This window comes from Magallana gigas, chromosome 6 (genome assembly GCF_963853765.1).
Source record: "Magallana gigas chromosome 6, xbMagGiga1.1, whole genome shotgun sequence".
Taxonomy (NCBI): domain Eukaryota; kingdom Metazoa; phylum Mollusca; class Bivalvia; order Ostreida; family Ostreidae; genus Magallana; species Magallana gigas.
In genome coordinates, this window is record NC_088858.1 from 49,078,987 (window position 1) to 49,094,523 (window position 15,537).

Sequence of the window (15,537 nt, forward strand, 5' to 3'; positions counted from 1 at the left end):
ACTGGAAGAAGAAATATAATTCTTTTTTTTTCAGTGTTGAGAGCAAAGGGGATACAAACCCTGAATTTTGTTGTTGCCCTTTTTAACGACCACAGTTATATATATGGAGTAGTATACATGTGGTCAAGGGTGTTGCTGATTTTTTCCAAGGTATCTTTATCTTATTCAAGTATGTTATAATTTTTGAAGGACAATCATAATAAATTTTGTATGCCATTTAAAAAAAGAAAACATTACAAATATATACTGCCTTTATCTGTTTATAAACAGATATACCATGTTTGTTAAACAGTAAATAAATATCATTGTTTAAATGGTTAAATCAATGAAACGGACAAAATTATCTCCCCTTGTACCAATTAACTTGGTGATAATGATAATTGTGCGACTCGCCCGTCTCCCCTGGAATGAGACGATAACGAGGGCACCTTAATCTCTCCATTATAATCTCCAGGTAATCTCACCAATTGTCATTTCGGTATTTGACCGGTAATTGAGAGACTTTCATACATGATATAAATACAAGAACAACAGCAAACTGAAACATAAACAAAATTCCTCAAAGAATCTTCACTCACTGATTTCACTTATAGCAACTCTCGATTTCATCATTCATCATGTGTCGCCACTGCGAATCAGAAGACAGCATGGAACTTCCCCAGGAGATGTCCCGATTTGTCTACGGTTGTTTCATGATAAGTTCTCAACAACGACCAGATGACAGTTCCGTTGTCTCCAGGGTTGTAGAAGGGAGTGAGGTTGATACATCAAGCCACTACATGACTGCCGTCAACAGCTTCAAGATCTCTTCACCGCTTGCGTCCTCCACATTTCTGGACTGTAGGACCCCTCCAGTGGCAACCTCCACTGCCATCGACGACAGATGTCGCTCTAGGCAGCTGACTCCACCATTGGTTTCCTCTACATCCAAACATCGTAGTCGTCGCCCGAGTCTGGGAACTCCTCCTGTTGCATCCTCCACTTTCATTGATAATAGATGTCGCTCTAGTCTAAGGACCCCTCAAGTGACTAAATTCACTTCAAAAGACGGTAGATGTCGCTCCAGTCTGAGAACTCCACCTGTGGCATCCTCCACTTTCCTAGACGGTAGATGTCGCTCCAGTCTAAGGACCCCTCCTGTGGCATCCTCCACTCTCGTCCATTCATCTGAAAATTCAGAAGATTCTGGATTCGGAAGGAGTTCCAGTGCAACACAAGAGCATAACAGCTGCAAATCACGTGGACAAAGAAGGAGGTCGTTAGGATTATTCCGGACTAGCACCAAGAGCAAGCTTGTGTCGGCAGGCCGCGACAGAAAAGCAACAAGAAATCCATCACCAGTTGCATATGAAAGAGAAGATCAGGGACAAAGTATGCAGTGTTCAGGAACAAGTGATGAAGTTAGCATGGTGAAAAAACAGATGAAGAAAAACATTCTCAAGAAGTTTTTGTCCTTCAGTGATAGTGCAAATCGCTCTGAACTTTACACAATTGCATGTTTGTGATAATTTTTTGAAGGAACTGTTGGATGACTATTGGAACGATATAGTGCTTGTAATTTAATTCAAAAAGATTGAATTACATTATCAATTAATGTATACGAACTGTTATTATTTATCATGTCATATGTAAATTAAAGCCGATAAAGCTATATAGATTTGGTTTACGTTATGATTCCCAAAGTGGAAGATTTAGGCACGCTACATCTACATACATTGAGTTTTCTTTGAAAATGGAAACGCAAAATTAATTACCTGTAAAAATAAACTACATCGATATACTATATATAGGCCTATACATATATGAGGAAATTGTCAGTTTGCTGGTTAAAGATTTATTTTCTTGAAAATTTAAAATGAATAATTTCACATAGTAAAATAAGTTATTTAAAATAATGAGAGAGATAAAATAGCCCCCCCCTCCCACCCCATCACAACTCCTCTGGGAAAAAAAATTCTGGATCCGCGCATGATTAATGTATTGTAGTTGAAGAAAAGTCATGGACATTGATTTGGAAAGTTGTGAACGCACACTCGCAATTTGACTAAATGTTGTAATTATAATTGTTAAATTGCAAATGTCTCTAATTCAATTATTTATCAAATTGATTGATTCTACTTCAATCCGGAATATTTTAGTCGATTCGGAACAACTAATTTACATACGCCCTTCTACTTCCTTTTCCGGCCATTTTTAGGGTACATAAACATGATATTCACAATACATGAAAAAATCTGATTATATCGGATGATTAACAGTAGTTTGATATAATCGCAAACATTTAAAAATACCCAAGTTAATGATGATTGACTTAATATATTTTATTTTGTCATATCTCCCCAATGTTCATTGAAATTTTATATTGAAAGCGACACATTTCCATTCTGAACACAAGACTCTAGACGCATCGCTCTCGGTCTCAAAGAACTCTGTAATTAGGATTGTTCTCTTTGGTGAAATATGCATTTAGTGTGCTTCTCTATGCACATAAAGTGGTTTCAGAGATCATTGCAGTGCTGTTTATTCTTTTAGGGAGCGAGAAAATGGTTCGATACGCCACAGAACCAGATAATCCAACAAAATGTAAGTATCACTTTTGCAAGTATTGTAAATAGTAACTCATGCAATCACCGGTGTTCATAATTTGTGCCTGCAATTAGTTGTTTCTGTAGTTTCAGATTCATGGGCAAAGGGAACATTTACAGTACCGATCAGACCCAACCTAACAATAGAGTAAACCCCAACTAAACCCGGGTTTACTTTCTGGGTTTACTTTGGGTTTACTTTTTGAAAACTTGGGTCCACTCTGGGTTTACTTTGGGTTTACTCGAGAATTGCTTTTGGAGTCAACAATACGCACTGAAGTGTGAAGCAGACCTGTATATTATCTTATCATCCTACTGCCTGTTATTCCTGCCCCTTGTATATTCCGAATACACATGTAGCGTCTGCTTTCAGGGTATTCTTCTGATCGGGGTTTACTCTCTGTGTCCACTCTGGGTTTACTTGGGGTTTACTCTGGGTTCACTCTAGTAAATCCAGAGTAAACCCAGAAAGTAAACCCAGGTTTTAGTTGGGGTTTACTTTCTGTTAATAGGTTGGGTCTGATCGGTACTGTATGATTAAAATGTCCATATCTCATTCAGAGTTGATTGTTTAACTTTTAGTAAACATTGTAATTTAACATCATCCACCAATCAATAATTGAGCAAATTCATGAAGAATGTTAATGTTTACACAATTCTCTGTTGCAGCGGCCAAGGCCAGGGGATCTTATCTCCGTGTTCACTTTAAGGTGATTATCTTAAACTATACAAAACATATATATGGAGAAAACATAAAAAATGAATATATTCAACCTAGTTGAATTTGTTTTCTCATGAAGTAAATGTTCCAAAAACATTAATATCTAAATATTAATTCCAAATGGCAATAGAAATTACTTTTTAAAAATTAAGTTTGACTGAATCACAATACATCTAGTTTAAAATATTTGCTTCTTTTGAATTCAGAACACAAGAGAAACTGCACAGGCCATCAAACGTATGCATGTTAAGAGGGCCACAAAATACCTCAAGAATGTGATGGCAAAGAAAGAAGTGGTTCCCTTCCGTAGATTTAGTGGCGGAGTGGGACGATGTGCACAGGTAAGTACATAGAAATACATACTGCTGTCATAAATACGTTGTTTGGATAAAAAAAAATATAAATTCTTGCACCCATTCAAAGATTTTGTTTTTGTTTTCATTACCCAGGCTAAAGCCTTTAAGCATTCCCAAGGTCGCTGGCCAAAGAAGAGTGCTGAATTCTTATTGCAGCTTTTGAAGAATGCTGAGAGCAATGCAGAGTACAAGGTAAACTACGGGGTGTCACAGAGTTGTTACAGCTTTTAGCATACAGGTGATGACTACTTTCTCAGGGACGTAATTCTGAGAACTATGATGTTTGTAATGAGTATGCTCTGATGTATGCTACCTTGATAAAAACAGACATTTCTTCATGTGTATGAAATTGTTCCAAAAGTTTGTTAACTAAGTTAAGTTTGTTATAAAAGTTATCATTACTGATATAATAAACGCTGATTTTTAGATTAATAACTTTCATGAAAAATATGTGCAGAGTTTGAGACATACTTATTGTATAAACTTTTATTTTATTAATGGTTCGAAAATTAACTTATGGCAGAGTTTTTCACAAGCTTAAAGTAATTTAGGCTCCCGAAAATCTTTGAAAGAGATTTTTTGTAATCATTGTTTCAGTGTTTTCTACCATTTTTTACTGGTAATGATTTAATTTGGTTAAAAGGAAAAAAAAATAACATTGGAACAAATTAGGTATATTCTAATGATGGCAGATTTATTTCCATTTTCTTTTATCTTTTTATTATGAACAATTAAACAGTGTATTTTGTCCCTTTCCAGTGTTCATTGGGTAAATAAATTGTTCTGAGATAAATATTCAACAGGAATGTGATTAACAGAAGTTGGATATTTTGATTAATGGACATGCAATTGGTTACATGTATTAGAAAGTTGGGTGTTGATCAGCATTCACGTGATGATAACATTTGGGACGTAATTCTGAGTCTCCCTGATTGTTCACACTTTCTGATGCTTGCTGATATTGGTACTTATATATTCATTTTACATATACAATCCTTTGAATGGTGTTGTATTTAAAAACACAAAATGTAATTGAATGAACAGTGTAGCAAAATGTAATAACAAATGATTATTATGTTTTGCATTGTTACAATTTGCATCAAGATAAATGCTGATTGTAAAAAATGCAATAATGATTAAAATCATCATTAATGATACATTTTCCTTTCAAACAAATAACAATTTGCGTCAAAATAATACATAAAGTAAAAGACTTAAAATGATAATTTTGGGTGTGGTAATATTCACACACTCTAGACTACTTCCAGAGTGTAATGTTGATTAGTGGTCGTCTAATAGTGATGGTCCCTAATTAAAATCTGAATATGGGCAGTTGTACTCAATATCATCTAACTGAAATCTTCCTATGGGCAGTCACTCTCAGTATCCTCTAACTTGAAATCTTACTATGGGCAGTCGTACTTAATATTCTCTAACTGAAATCGTACTATGGGCAGTCGCTCTCAGTATCCTCTAACTGAAGTCTTACTATGGGCAGTGGCTCTCAGTATCCTGTAACTGAAATCTTACTATGGGCAGTGGCTCTCGGTATCCTTTAAATAAAATCTTAGTATGGGCAGTCACACTCAATATCTTCTAACTGAAATCTTACTATGGTCAGTCACATTCATTATCCTTTAACTGAAATCTTACTGTAAGCAGTCATACTCAATATCCTCTAACTGAAATCTTACTATGGGCATTCGCACGCAATATCCTCTAACTGAAATCTTAGTATGGACAGTCACACCTAATATCCTCTAACAAATCACTTCTCAATAAATGTGTGTTACAAAAGTTGACAGCTGAACATGTAATACATATAGTACACTATATAGACGGCATTCAAATGATGATAACTTTTGGGACGTAATTCTGAATCTTCCTGATTGTTCACATTTTCTGATGCGTGCTGATATTGATATTTTCATATTCTTCTGTACAACTCTTTAGTACAGTTATGAGTGATTTATCTTCAGATCAGAAATGGTTATGTCTTACTGTATCTGTTTTAGGGATTGGATACTGATCACTTGGTTATTGAACACATCATGGTGAATGCTGCACCCAAGATGAGAAGAAGGACATACCGTGCTCATGGTCGAATTAACCGTATGTACACACTTTACATCCATTTACTCATATCATGAATTTATAAAACCAAATCCAAAGGTCAAAAAGAGATATTTTATACTTGTACATGTATGTAAAAACTGATGTTGATGATGCTGATAGGAATTTTACCGATGATCTTTGTATCACAATATACTTAATAGAAATGTTTAAATAAAACTGTGTATATACATATTTTTCTGTAAAAGAAAAATGAAGAAAAGTAACTTGATGTGTTAAAAAGAGACCAATGAATGTTTGATATTGATCAAGCAAAATATAGAAACAGATTGGTACTTGTATTGATTTGAGGCTGTGTATTGAAGTGAGTGCTTGTGTTTCCAGCTTACATGAGCAGTCCCTGCCACATTGAGCTGATCCTGGCTGAGCGTGAACAAGCCGTGCCAAGACCAGGTACCACTGAGGATGAACCAGTCAAGAAGAAGGTCTCCCAGAAAAAACTCAAGAGACAGAAAATGATGATGAGGGACTAAATAAATTATTATTGACTGGTAGATTGTGTTCCTTGTTTAATAGAAGGAAATATGAGGGGATAGTTTTGAATTGAGGGGCATGTCAATTCATTACAGGAGAAAGAAATGCTTTTGCTGCTTTTAATAGTTTGTAATAGTTCTACAATATGATGAAAATCTTTTTCAGAGATGTAAATGTGCAATTCACCATTTTGCTACAACCACCACAACTCCCTACTTGAAAGAATTTTGCGATCTTGTGAAGTGCTTATTTGATAAAATCGTGATAAAACTGTTTTCAAAGGACAAATTCTTATAATCACCCATTCCTAAAACACTAAAAAGGTAACAACCGATTTAATTTAGAAGTCTTGCCCACAGAGAATTTTGAGTTGTTGATAAAGGTCTCGATGGTCATGGCCATTTTTAGAATATATTGAATAATTGATCAAAAGAAAATGCTCAAATTCTAAATCTTATATAGTTGGAATTTTCCTTTACAAAATTAAAGTGTATAGCTTTAAACATCATTTCTAAAAACTGTAAGGTTGATCTGATAGTTAATAATTATATATTGACCACCCAGCCTCCTTAGTGTTTACCCCCCCCCCCCCCCTCCCCTGTATCGCTAGATTTTTAGGTAACCAGAGATTAAAAACTCACGGTCGTCTGATTACGTTTTCCCCACTATCTCTTTGGAAAGGTTCTTCAGAACTTTAAGGCTATTTTAAATATAAACGATAAAAACCACCCTCGGGCTTCAGGTTTCTGTGTTAGTTTACATGAACTAGAGGGTAAAAAATTCCCTCCCTTCCAAGAGGGAGACAATACGGAAATAATGAAAGCCAGAGGTCGGGAAAATCTGCTCCTCAAGGACTAACATGGGAATTAAAGTCAAATAAAAAGATAAATCGATCTTTTATTAAAGATGAAATTTGGACATGAATACTAGACAAATAATTCATGCAATTTTAAATGAATCTAAAACACAGCAGAGGCTGTCATCAGTCTAAATGTATCGCTCCTTTGGATACACAACGCTTGGGTTATACATGTAATTACTCAGTCGTTTATTTTCGTGCACATTGTAAGACATTGCGGACTTGCTTCGTGTCTCGGACCTAGTGTCAGATGGACCTGATACAGAAATTTCGTTTTCATAGTAGGGAGTACATGTATCGTGATAATGGTTTTTGGATCTCGGTCCCGCCGTAGAGGGCGCTCTGTAGTACTGGCCCGGTGGAGACACGTCCCAAGAGCGAGGGGTCGTTCTGTATCTATCCCGTCCAATAGACGTACTCTCTTTAGATGACGACGAGGAAATATAGCAGTTACCAACAACTTGCTCCCCGTTCATGTAGCCTGCCCGCCCAGGGGCCTGTTCCCGGGCCCTGGGCATGTAGTAGGTCTGGGTCGTGTCGTCAGACCTGGGAGGGATGCGTCTTTGAAGAACAAATGGGTCCTCCGTTAATTTATCACAAGGGTGTGGAAGGGGGCGTGAAATAGAATTTAAAGCGCTTTTTCTGGAATCTGGAGAGGTCCTGCGTGATATGTACTCGCTGCCGCCATGTTGACCTTCAGTAATGACCTTGATTTCTATGCTGCTTATCTTGACTCCCATCTGTGACCTCTGTCTGGACATATCTGTCCGGTGGAAACCCTCGCCTTTCCGACCCTCTGTATTATTACGGTCTTCCTGGGGTGGACTACACTTCAGTTTCACTTTTTGGTTAAACTGCTTCCATTCTTCCCATTTCTTCAAGTTTATTCGTAAGCATATCTTTTAAAAATAAAACAATAGTTTCATAGCTTGATTATTTGATAACTTTTACACATGGTTTTGGAGGACAAATGAGACTCTTTGATGATGTTATAAATGAAGTCTTTTAAAAATAGAAATTTAATTACCCAATTAACGCCGTTAACTAGATTGATTGAATAACGTGTTACAAACAGTATATTAGTCTCAGATTTAGAGAGATAGTACATGTACCTACCACCAACCACACAATGAATAAAGCCAACAGGAGTGTCCCCAGCAGCACCAGCCCAGCGAACTCTCCTCTGTGGGGTGAGTAGTTGGAGGCACCGTATATACACAGGGAGACCACAGTAAGGGTGGAGGGGGTCAGCAGACAGACACAGACGAGGTCAAAGAGCAGGCGCCTCCGGTCCTCTTTACTACCCGGGTTAGACAGGTACTAAAACAGATATGGTGAAAAATTTCTTTAAACAAATTAAATAAATGTATGTAAAAAAATCACCACCCAGCCCCACTCTCGAAAAAAAATTGCGTTCAAACAGCAGGAAAAATTATCAGAAGTTATTCCAAAGTGAAACTGTGTTCTATATCTAAAATTTTGTCAATTATATACAATGTAAAACAGTTAATATATGAATTTACTTTTCGAGGCTTGATATAACTTCATCGATGTATACCATATAAAAGGGTTTAGGTTTCCTCTCAATGGCAAAGTTGAAGTGGCAGAGTTCACATTGTGTCTTGTTGGAAGACCCTAGCCATCTCTGTAGACAGGACACGTGCATCAGTCCGATAGAGCCTGCGCAGTAACACAGGGACATCAGCTGTTCAGTGTTTGATGTTCCATGGCAGATTCTGCACACAGGCTCACTGATTGAACTATACCAAGCAATTTTAATACATGTACCAGTAAAATCTTAAATTATTTTAGAAATTTTCTTTGTCTTAATAATGAATGAATATGTTTTACAAGTAATAAAACCGCATTTGGTGCCATGATTTACCCAAAAATAATACTGGGGAAAAGGGATTTCGAAACATTTTAACAGGAGCTCGGACTTTGGGTAGTTGTATCAAACAGCAATGTGACGTAATCTGTCTATTCATCCCTCAGCCATGGCTTTTTGAAATCGACAAGATTTCTCTGGCTTTTGAGCTAACACAACTGTACGCAATTTGTATATATTTCTCTTGAAACCAGCGTCAATTTAACTTGTTTTGACGGGAGAAAAAGATAGTTAGACCCTACCGAAAGTTCAAGGTCTTGTTTAAATGGTTCTATACGGAAGTGCTGCGGTAACTGTGGTGATGAGAGACGTATACGCCTCCCCTAGTTTGGGTTTGAACAAGGATCAAAGATCTTATTTTAATCAGATTGCGTTAAAAAGAAACTCAAGTGATTAACAGCTATAGTCGCAGGATATACATTGTAACCCCCTTAAAAAGCACCTGTTGAGACTAAAGACCTGCGTGCTCGTGTCAGAGATCTGTTGTCGTGGACTATTGTTTACGCTGATCGGAAGGACTGACTTCTCCTCAGACGATGCCATTTGAAGACCACGCTCCTCACGTTGGTACCTATCGCACTGTCGTCGAGAATCCGATTGAGTTTTAGGGTTTAATGAAGCAACTCTATATGATGATGCCCTCTTTTGGGACGAGTGAACAGAGGAAGATGTAGATCGACTGACGTCAGAAGAATTCCGTCCACATGTTCGATCCTCCATATTGGTGGCATTTATTACGATTTTTTATAAAAAGAAAATATTCTTAGTACACAAAAAATCAAACTTTCACCAGTCTTATGAATCCACTCGTTTCAAAATGTAGAAATTGACAAATGCGTTCTATCGAACAAGTCGTCTGCTTAAAAACAAATCACACAGGATATTTGAATCGGGCGATAAATCAAGGTTCTGAATGATAATATGTTTTCCGCAAAAATTACACGCTAATATGATATGTAAATATTCTTTAATTCATTCTTTAAATTTAATATACAACAACAAATACCAAAAAGTGTAATACTTTATATTGATAATACTACCATACAAAAAATATGACTTTTACCAACAGGAAATTTAAACAAATCAAATTAAACAATTCTCATGTTATTCATATGAGCACTGATGATCTTCAATAAATGTAAATGTTATTGCGTTCAGTCGGCACTGTAATCCAGGGTCTGTTTCTTGACTAATGTATTTGTTTTGGACGTCTTTACGATTTCTACTGATCTCATAATGTTCTGTCGTTTTTTCTGTAAAAAGTTGAAAATATGTGTTAAAGTTTGATTACTTTGAATATCATTCACACACGACTTTTTTTTTTTTAAATAAAAAGGCATGACTCGAAATCAAAACACATTTTTTATTGCAACGCACATGATAGTTCTTGAGTTTCTTGTTGACTCCATATCGTCTAGTAGAACCCTTAAAAATAAAGCATACATGTACCCGTGCAGTTATATGTATAGGCTAAATATAAGTTATACGTATGTTAAAACAACTAAAAGGTTTAACTATGTATATGTAATCTAAAATAAAGGGGCGTACACTTAAGACCACTATCAGTGTGAATATGATTTGGATGAGACCAAACAATCCACAGAAGCCATAGAAGGCGTACTGGTCCAGGGTACTCAGTAAGTCGTCATCAGTGACCAGTGTCTCCGACCCAGCGTGCCACATCGCTATCAGGTACAGGAATATGGTGCTCCCGATAATGTACCGATCCTGGAAAGATAAAGAAATCTGTTATTTTCTTGCAATTGCATGACCATTTGAATCCTAGTAATTAAAAAAACTAATTTAGAAAATAATTCATACCGATATCCTTCTTTCTACTTACCCATTGCCACATGTTGAAATAATGCACAAAATTATAGGTTATATTATATTTTGTGATTTATAAAAAAAATGTTCATACAAAAGTATATGCAGTACGGGACACAACGAGAGAATATGTGCACAGAAGTGATAGTCAAAAACCCACAGATAGAATCGTATACTCTTCTGGAAAATGTCAGTCTCGTATAAAATGAACGCTCGCCTGTTACGCATTTTCGCTATGCCAAGAAACAAACTATCCTCACAAGCCATGAACTTACCAGGTGTGTCATATAAGATATTTTGGGGATGACCTGGTTGGTGACAAACTTGAAGGTCACCGTTACCAGTACCAGTATGATTGACAGCTGTAGGCGGTTCTCTATCTTACTCCGGGCCACCGCAAACGTCGCCAGGGCCAGGGAACTTATAATGCACTGAAACAAAGAAATATCAAAAGTCGCCAGGGCCAGGGAACTTATAATGCACTGAAACAAAGAAATATTAAACGTCACTGGGGCCAGGGAACTTATAATGTACTAAAACAAAAAAATATCAAAAGTCGCTGGGGCCAGGGAACTTATAATGTACTAAAACAAAGAAATATTAAACGTCACTGGGGCCAGGGAACTTATAATGTACTAAAACAAAGAAATATCAAAAGTCGCTGGGGCCAGGGAACTTATAATTATGTACTAAAACAAAGAAATATTAAACGTCACTGGGGCCAGGGAACTTATAATGTACTAAAACAAAGAAATATTAAACGTCGCTGGGGCCAGGGAACTTATAATGTACTAAAACAAAGAAATATCAAAAGTCGCTGGGGCCAGGGAACTTATAATGTACTAAAACAAAGAAATATTAAACGTCGCTGGGGCCAGGGAACTTATAATGTACTAAAACAAAGAAATATTAAACGTTGCTGGGGCCAGGGAACTTATAATGTACTAAAACAAAGAAATATTAAACGTCGCTGGGGCCAGGGAACTTATAATGTACTAATACAAAGAAATATTAAACGTCACTGGGGCCAGGGAACGTATAATGTACTAAAACAAAGAAACATTAAACGTCGCTGGGGCCAGGGAACTTATAATGTACTAATACAAAGAAATATTAAACGTCACTGGGGTCAGGGAACTTATAATGTACTAAAACAAAGAAATATTAAACGTCGCTGGGGCCAGGGAACTTATAATGTACTAAAACAAAGAAATATTAAACGTCGCTGGGGCCAGGGAACTTATAATGTACTAAAACAAATATCAGAGGAGGTACGTGACACTCCCATATATACTGGGATACTTTCTTTTGAAATATAACTTTAGACCCTTTTTATTTCACTTTTTGTCCAACAGCGTCGCACAATAGGCAAAAGCGTCATCTACCCATATGCAGATTTTTTAGTCTAAATTTAAAAAAATCCATTTTATTGTCAATTAAACATTCTGCAAGAATTAAAAAAAGGCAATTCGAACTGAAGGGTGCTTACCATTAGAACAATGACATTCCACATAAAGAACCCCGGTTTCCTGGCCGCACTACAGAAGACGTACATGCCAGGCTTTTTGAATTTATTGTTGGCATATTCCTGAGTTAAAACTTTTGGCGTAAAGTGGACAAATTCGTAAATCTGCCATTCCTGTTTCTTTGCAAATGTTTCGGTGTGAACACTTGATATTTCTCTATCATCTTCATGAAACCCAACTTCCGCCTCAGAAAGCGTCGTCGTGATAAAAATGTTCAAATCCTATATATAACAATGAAATCAAAATATAAACGAGCTAGAAATATTGTGTTAAAAAAAATAAATAAGAATAAAAAAATAACAACATATTTTACTCAATGAATGTTAAATGTACTTTTGTTATCAAAGAACGCAAACCTGGATATCAAAAGGAAACAGTGCTAGTTCCATGCTCTCGGTAAAAGTGGCCACCATGCGGTTTTTCTCCACGATATAGGTCTCTCCAGTCTCATCACTTTGGAGCACAAACCACGTGGCATGGTCTCTCTGAGCAATGGCGTTTGAAAGGAAAACCTTCGGATTCCAGTAAGTTGTCCAATCTATGTTATCACTCCCCTATAAAAATAACCCGTTTTTAAATCCTATCTTGATAACTGTCTTCACTTTCTTCCATTTACAAGAATAGCAGTTTTTTTTCTTCACAATTTGAACTCTCATAAAAATTAAAAAGACCAGGTATTACAAGCGTGACCAAAAACATTGGATGAATGCTAAAAATTTAGAGACTAACACTTCAGCAATAAAATGCTTTCTTTGATGATTCATGCAGGTATGAAAATAGCGACACTGCAGAAAAATACATAACCCGCGTTGTGGGTCATTTCATTTTTTTTCTTTGGCAGTGATGTATAATGAGTCACAATCGGTTTTCTAAAGAAATTCTAGTAAATGAGAAAATACTATGTAGTTTTAAATTTACAGTGACACAGCGCACAGATTTTCTTTGAAAAAAATCACAACAAATAATCTTAAGTTTAATAAATTTCCTTGAAATGTTAAATAAATACAAAAATCAAATTTCACCTTGTTACCGTCAAGTTTTGGTTCCCTCCATCTTGCCTGATAGAAAACATCCGCCGTAAAACTCTCCTTCAATGTGTCGACTTCAATGATGTTAAGAATAGAAACCTTAAGGTGCACTACCTTTTTTTGGGCCTCAACGACATCTTTAACATGGACCTGTTAGCAAAACACTATATATGTAGACAAAGATTATCTGAAGAAAGAAATACAATGTATTGCCCCCGGTTAATTTCGAAAAAAAATCAACGATATCCAATTCCGTTTTGATTTTAGCTAGTAGTCATGCTCTTGATTGCTGATACTTGTACCCATACAGAATACCGTTTTTTCCAAAATAAAGCAATCACATAAGAGATATACATGTAATCTTTATTTATTGTAGTGGTTTACTACATATACACTATCTATACTACTATATTAAAATAATAGACTCAATTTTTTGGGCTTTAATACCAAGAAATCGGAAGAGTACTGTGTTTTGTTTTATATATTTTAAACATCATTGTACCTGAAGATTACCCATTTGTTTTTATTTTTCTCAATCAAGCTTCGCTAATATATAATCAACGGAAATTCTTAACAAAAATTCGGAAATCATCTGGATTTTTTGGATACCGGGTATTACAATTTATATGGCTTATGTGCTAGTTTGTAAGTAAGTTGTATCATAAACAAGTTTTTCCTGATTGTTAAGCTTTTGAAGACTTGTCGGTGATGAAAGAAAAAGTCGTGTCCGATCTATAAAATTTCCTTACATATATGCACTAAAAGTTTCCTTTTGGAATTCGATATTCTAAATTGAAATGATTAACATGCGGGCATAAAAAAATAAAACGCGGGTATGATAAGGCAACTCTCAGCGATCGATTGAGTAAAAATTCATCTGATCGATATGGCGTCACAATATGCAGCATGATGTCATATTTTACTCAGAAACATGTTAATTTTAACTTTATCTGTGGTTTAACATATAAAAAGTACAGGTGTAAAATGTCTCTAAAAACTCTTCAAACTGAAAATATCTTCGATTTTTCTGTATTACGTATAATTATCAAGATAATTTTAAAAAAAACACGATTTCTACCCCATTTCGCAATACTTGTATTCTCAATATTCATGTAACAATACCGATAATGTTTACACGGTACAGAATGTTTAAATTCTAATACCGATCGCCAGAAGGCGGTTCATTATTATTAGTATGCTGCTGACATGACATAATTGAGAAATGTTTACGTCATATGTCCGTACCTTGTTGTCCTTTTTCATGACTCGAATCAAACTCTGGTTTTTGGGAGTGTCCATGGCGAAACTAAAGCGCCATCAAAATCCCAATCAATACGTCAAGTTCACCAACTTTGTAGAAAGTTACATTGTACAAGTGCACTTGCTTCAAAAGTACAGCCCCGTCTCAATCTCTTAATCTGTACTCTTACTTCTCGACGGTCTTATTACCTTAATACATGAATTAAAGAAAATTCAAGCCTAGCGGATTTGACTTCATTGTGTATTTAAATTGATCATGTAGTTACTATAATAGTACCCCACCAATATGCCATCAATAACGTCTCCCGATTCGCCAGGGGAAACTTGAAGACCCACAGTAAAAACGTTTAGTGTTAAAAGTGAAAACATTGTCACCACACTCCGAGCAGATGAAGGAAAAATTTCCTTCTGCTGAAAAAAAATTAACTCTAAATTCAAAAAAGGGACCAATACAAATGTAGCAGACACCAAGAGATGAAACAAGATATTATGATTTTGTCATCTTTGTTGCTTAAAAATTGGACGAATTTTTTTAAAAAATTCATCGAAATGTTCGTAAATGTTAAGGCAAATTATTATTAAAGATCATTGATAAAAAATCGGTTAAATAGTTCAGAAATGAGTGTTCCCAAGACTGTCAAGAAAGCGAACCTGACAACTCGTGCTGACTTCATTACTTATCCAATAATGTTTTTCCAAAATTAAAAAAAAAAACACATGTAATTATATTTTCGGAATTCATTTTGATATTGTACCATACATTTCAGAATGTCAAGCACATCATGGTAAAACTTGTTTGTTTTCAGAAATCTTTTTTTTTTCATGAAAATGTAAAAGAAACTTACATATTGTAGAATTAAAAAAGTTAAAAATCATATTT

The 15,537-nt window shown here is 35.7% G+C and overlaps 3 protein-coding genes across 4 annotated transcripts; 1 reads left to right on the forward strand and 2 right to left on the reverse strand.

The window, feature by feature from the left end:
* The first annotated feature begins 2,447 nt into the window (after nucleotides 1-2,447).
* On the forward strand, nucleotides 2,448-6,289 carry LOC105323475 (large ribosomal subunit protein uL22). The gene is made up of 6 exons (XM_034467432.2): nucleotides 2,448-2,583; nucleotides 3,255-3,295; nucleotides 3,513-3,647; nucleotides 3,756-3,854; nucleotides 5,678-5,774; nucleotides 6,120-6,289. The coding sequence occupies exons 1-6, from the start codon at nucleotides 2,544-2,546 to the stop codon at nucleotides 6,266-6,268; spliced, it is 561 nt and encodes a 186-aa protein (XP_034323323.1). The 5' UTR covers nucleotides 2,448-2,543; the 3' UTR covers nucleotides 6,269-6,289.
* An 859-nt stretch (nucleotides 6,290-7,148) lies between these two features.
* Nucleotides 7,149-9,902, reverse strand: LOC105339498 (uncharacterized). The gene is made up of 4 exons (XM_011445069.4): nucleotides 9,459-9,902; nucleotides 8,687-8,888; nucleotides 8,245-8,448; nucleotides 7,149-8,027 (listed from the first exon to the last, which is right to left on the reverse strand). Exons 1-4 carry the CDS (start codon nucleotides 9,734-9,736, stop codon nucleotides 7,257-7,259), a joined length of 1,455 nt encoding a protein of 484 aa, XP_011443371.3. The 5' UTR covers nucleotides 9,737-9,902; the 3' UTR covers nucleotides 7,149-7,256.
* Nucleotides 9,903-10,046: 144 nt separating this feature from the next.
* On the reverse strand, nucleotides 10,047-14,726 carry LOC105339507 (cys-loop ligand-gated ion channel). 2 transcript variants are annotated; one of them, XM_066087707.1, is made up of 8 exons: nucleotides 14,643-14,726; nucleotides 13,392-13,547; nucleotides 12,726-12,923; nucleotides 12,333-12,590; nucleotides 11,119-11,325; nucleotides 10,565-10,744; nucleotides 10,394-10,441; nucleotides 10,047-10,269 (listed from the first exon to the last, which is right to left on the reverse strand). In XM_066087707.1, the coding sequence occupies exons 1-8, from the start codon at nucleotides 14,694-14,696 to the stop codon at nucleotides 10,171-10,173; spliced, it is 1,200 nt and encodes a 399-aa protein (XP_065943779.1). In that variant the 5' UTR covers nucleotides 14,697-14,726; the 3' UTR covers nucleotides 10,047-10,170. The 2 variants fall into 2 exon arrangements, with proteins under 2 accessions (XP_065943779.1, XP_011443382.3); XM_011445080.4 differs by having other exon boundaries at nucleotides 10,049-10,269; nucleotides 11,119-11,274.
* Between the last annotated feature and the right edge of the window lie 811 nt (nucleotides 14,727-15,537).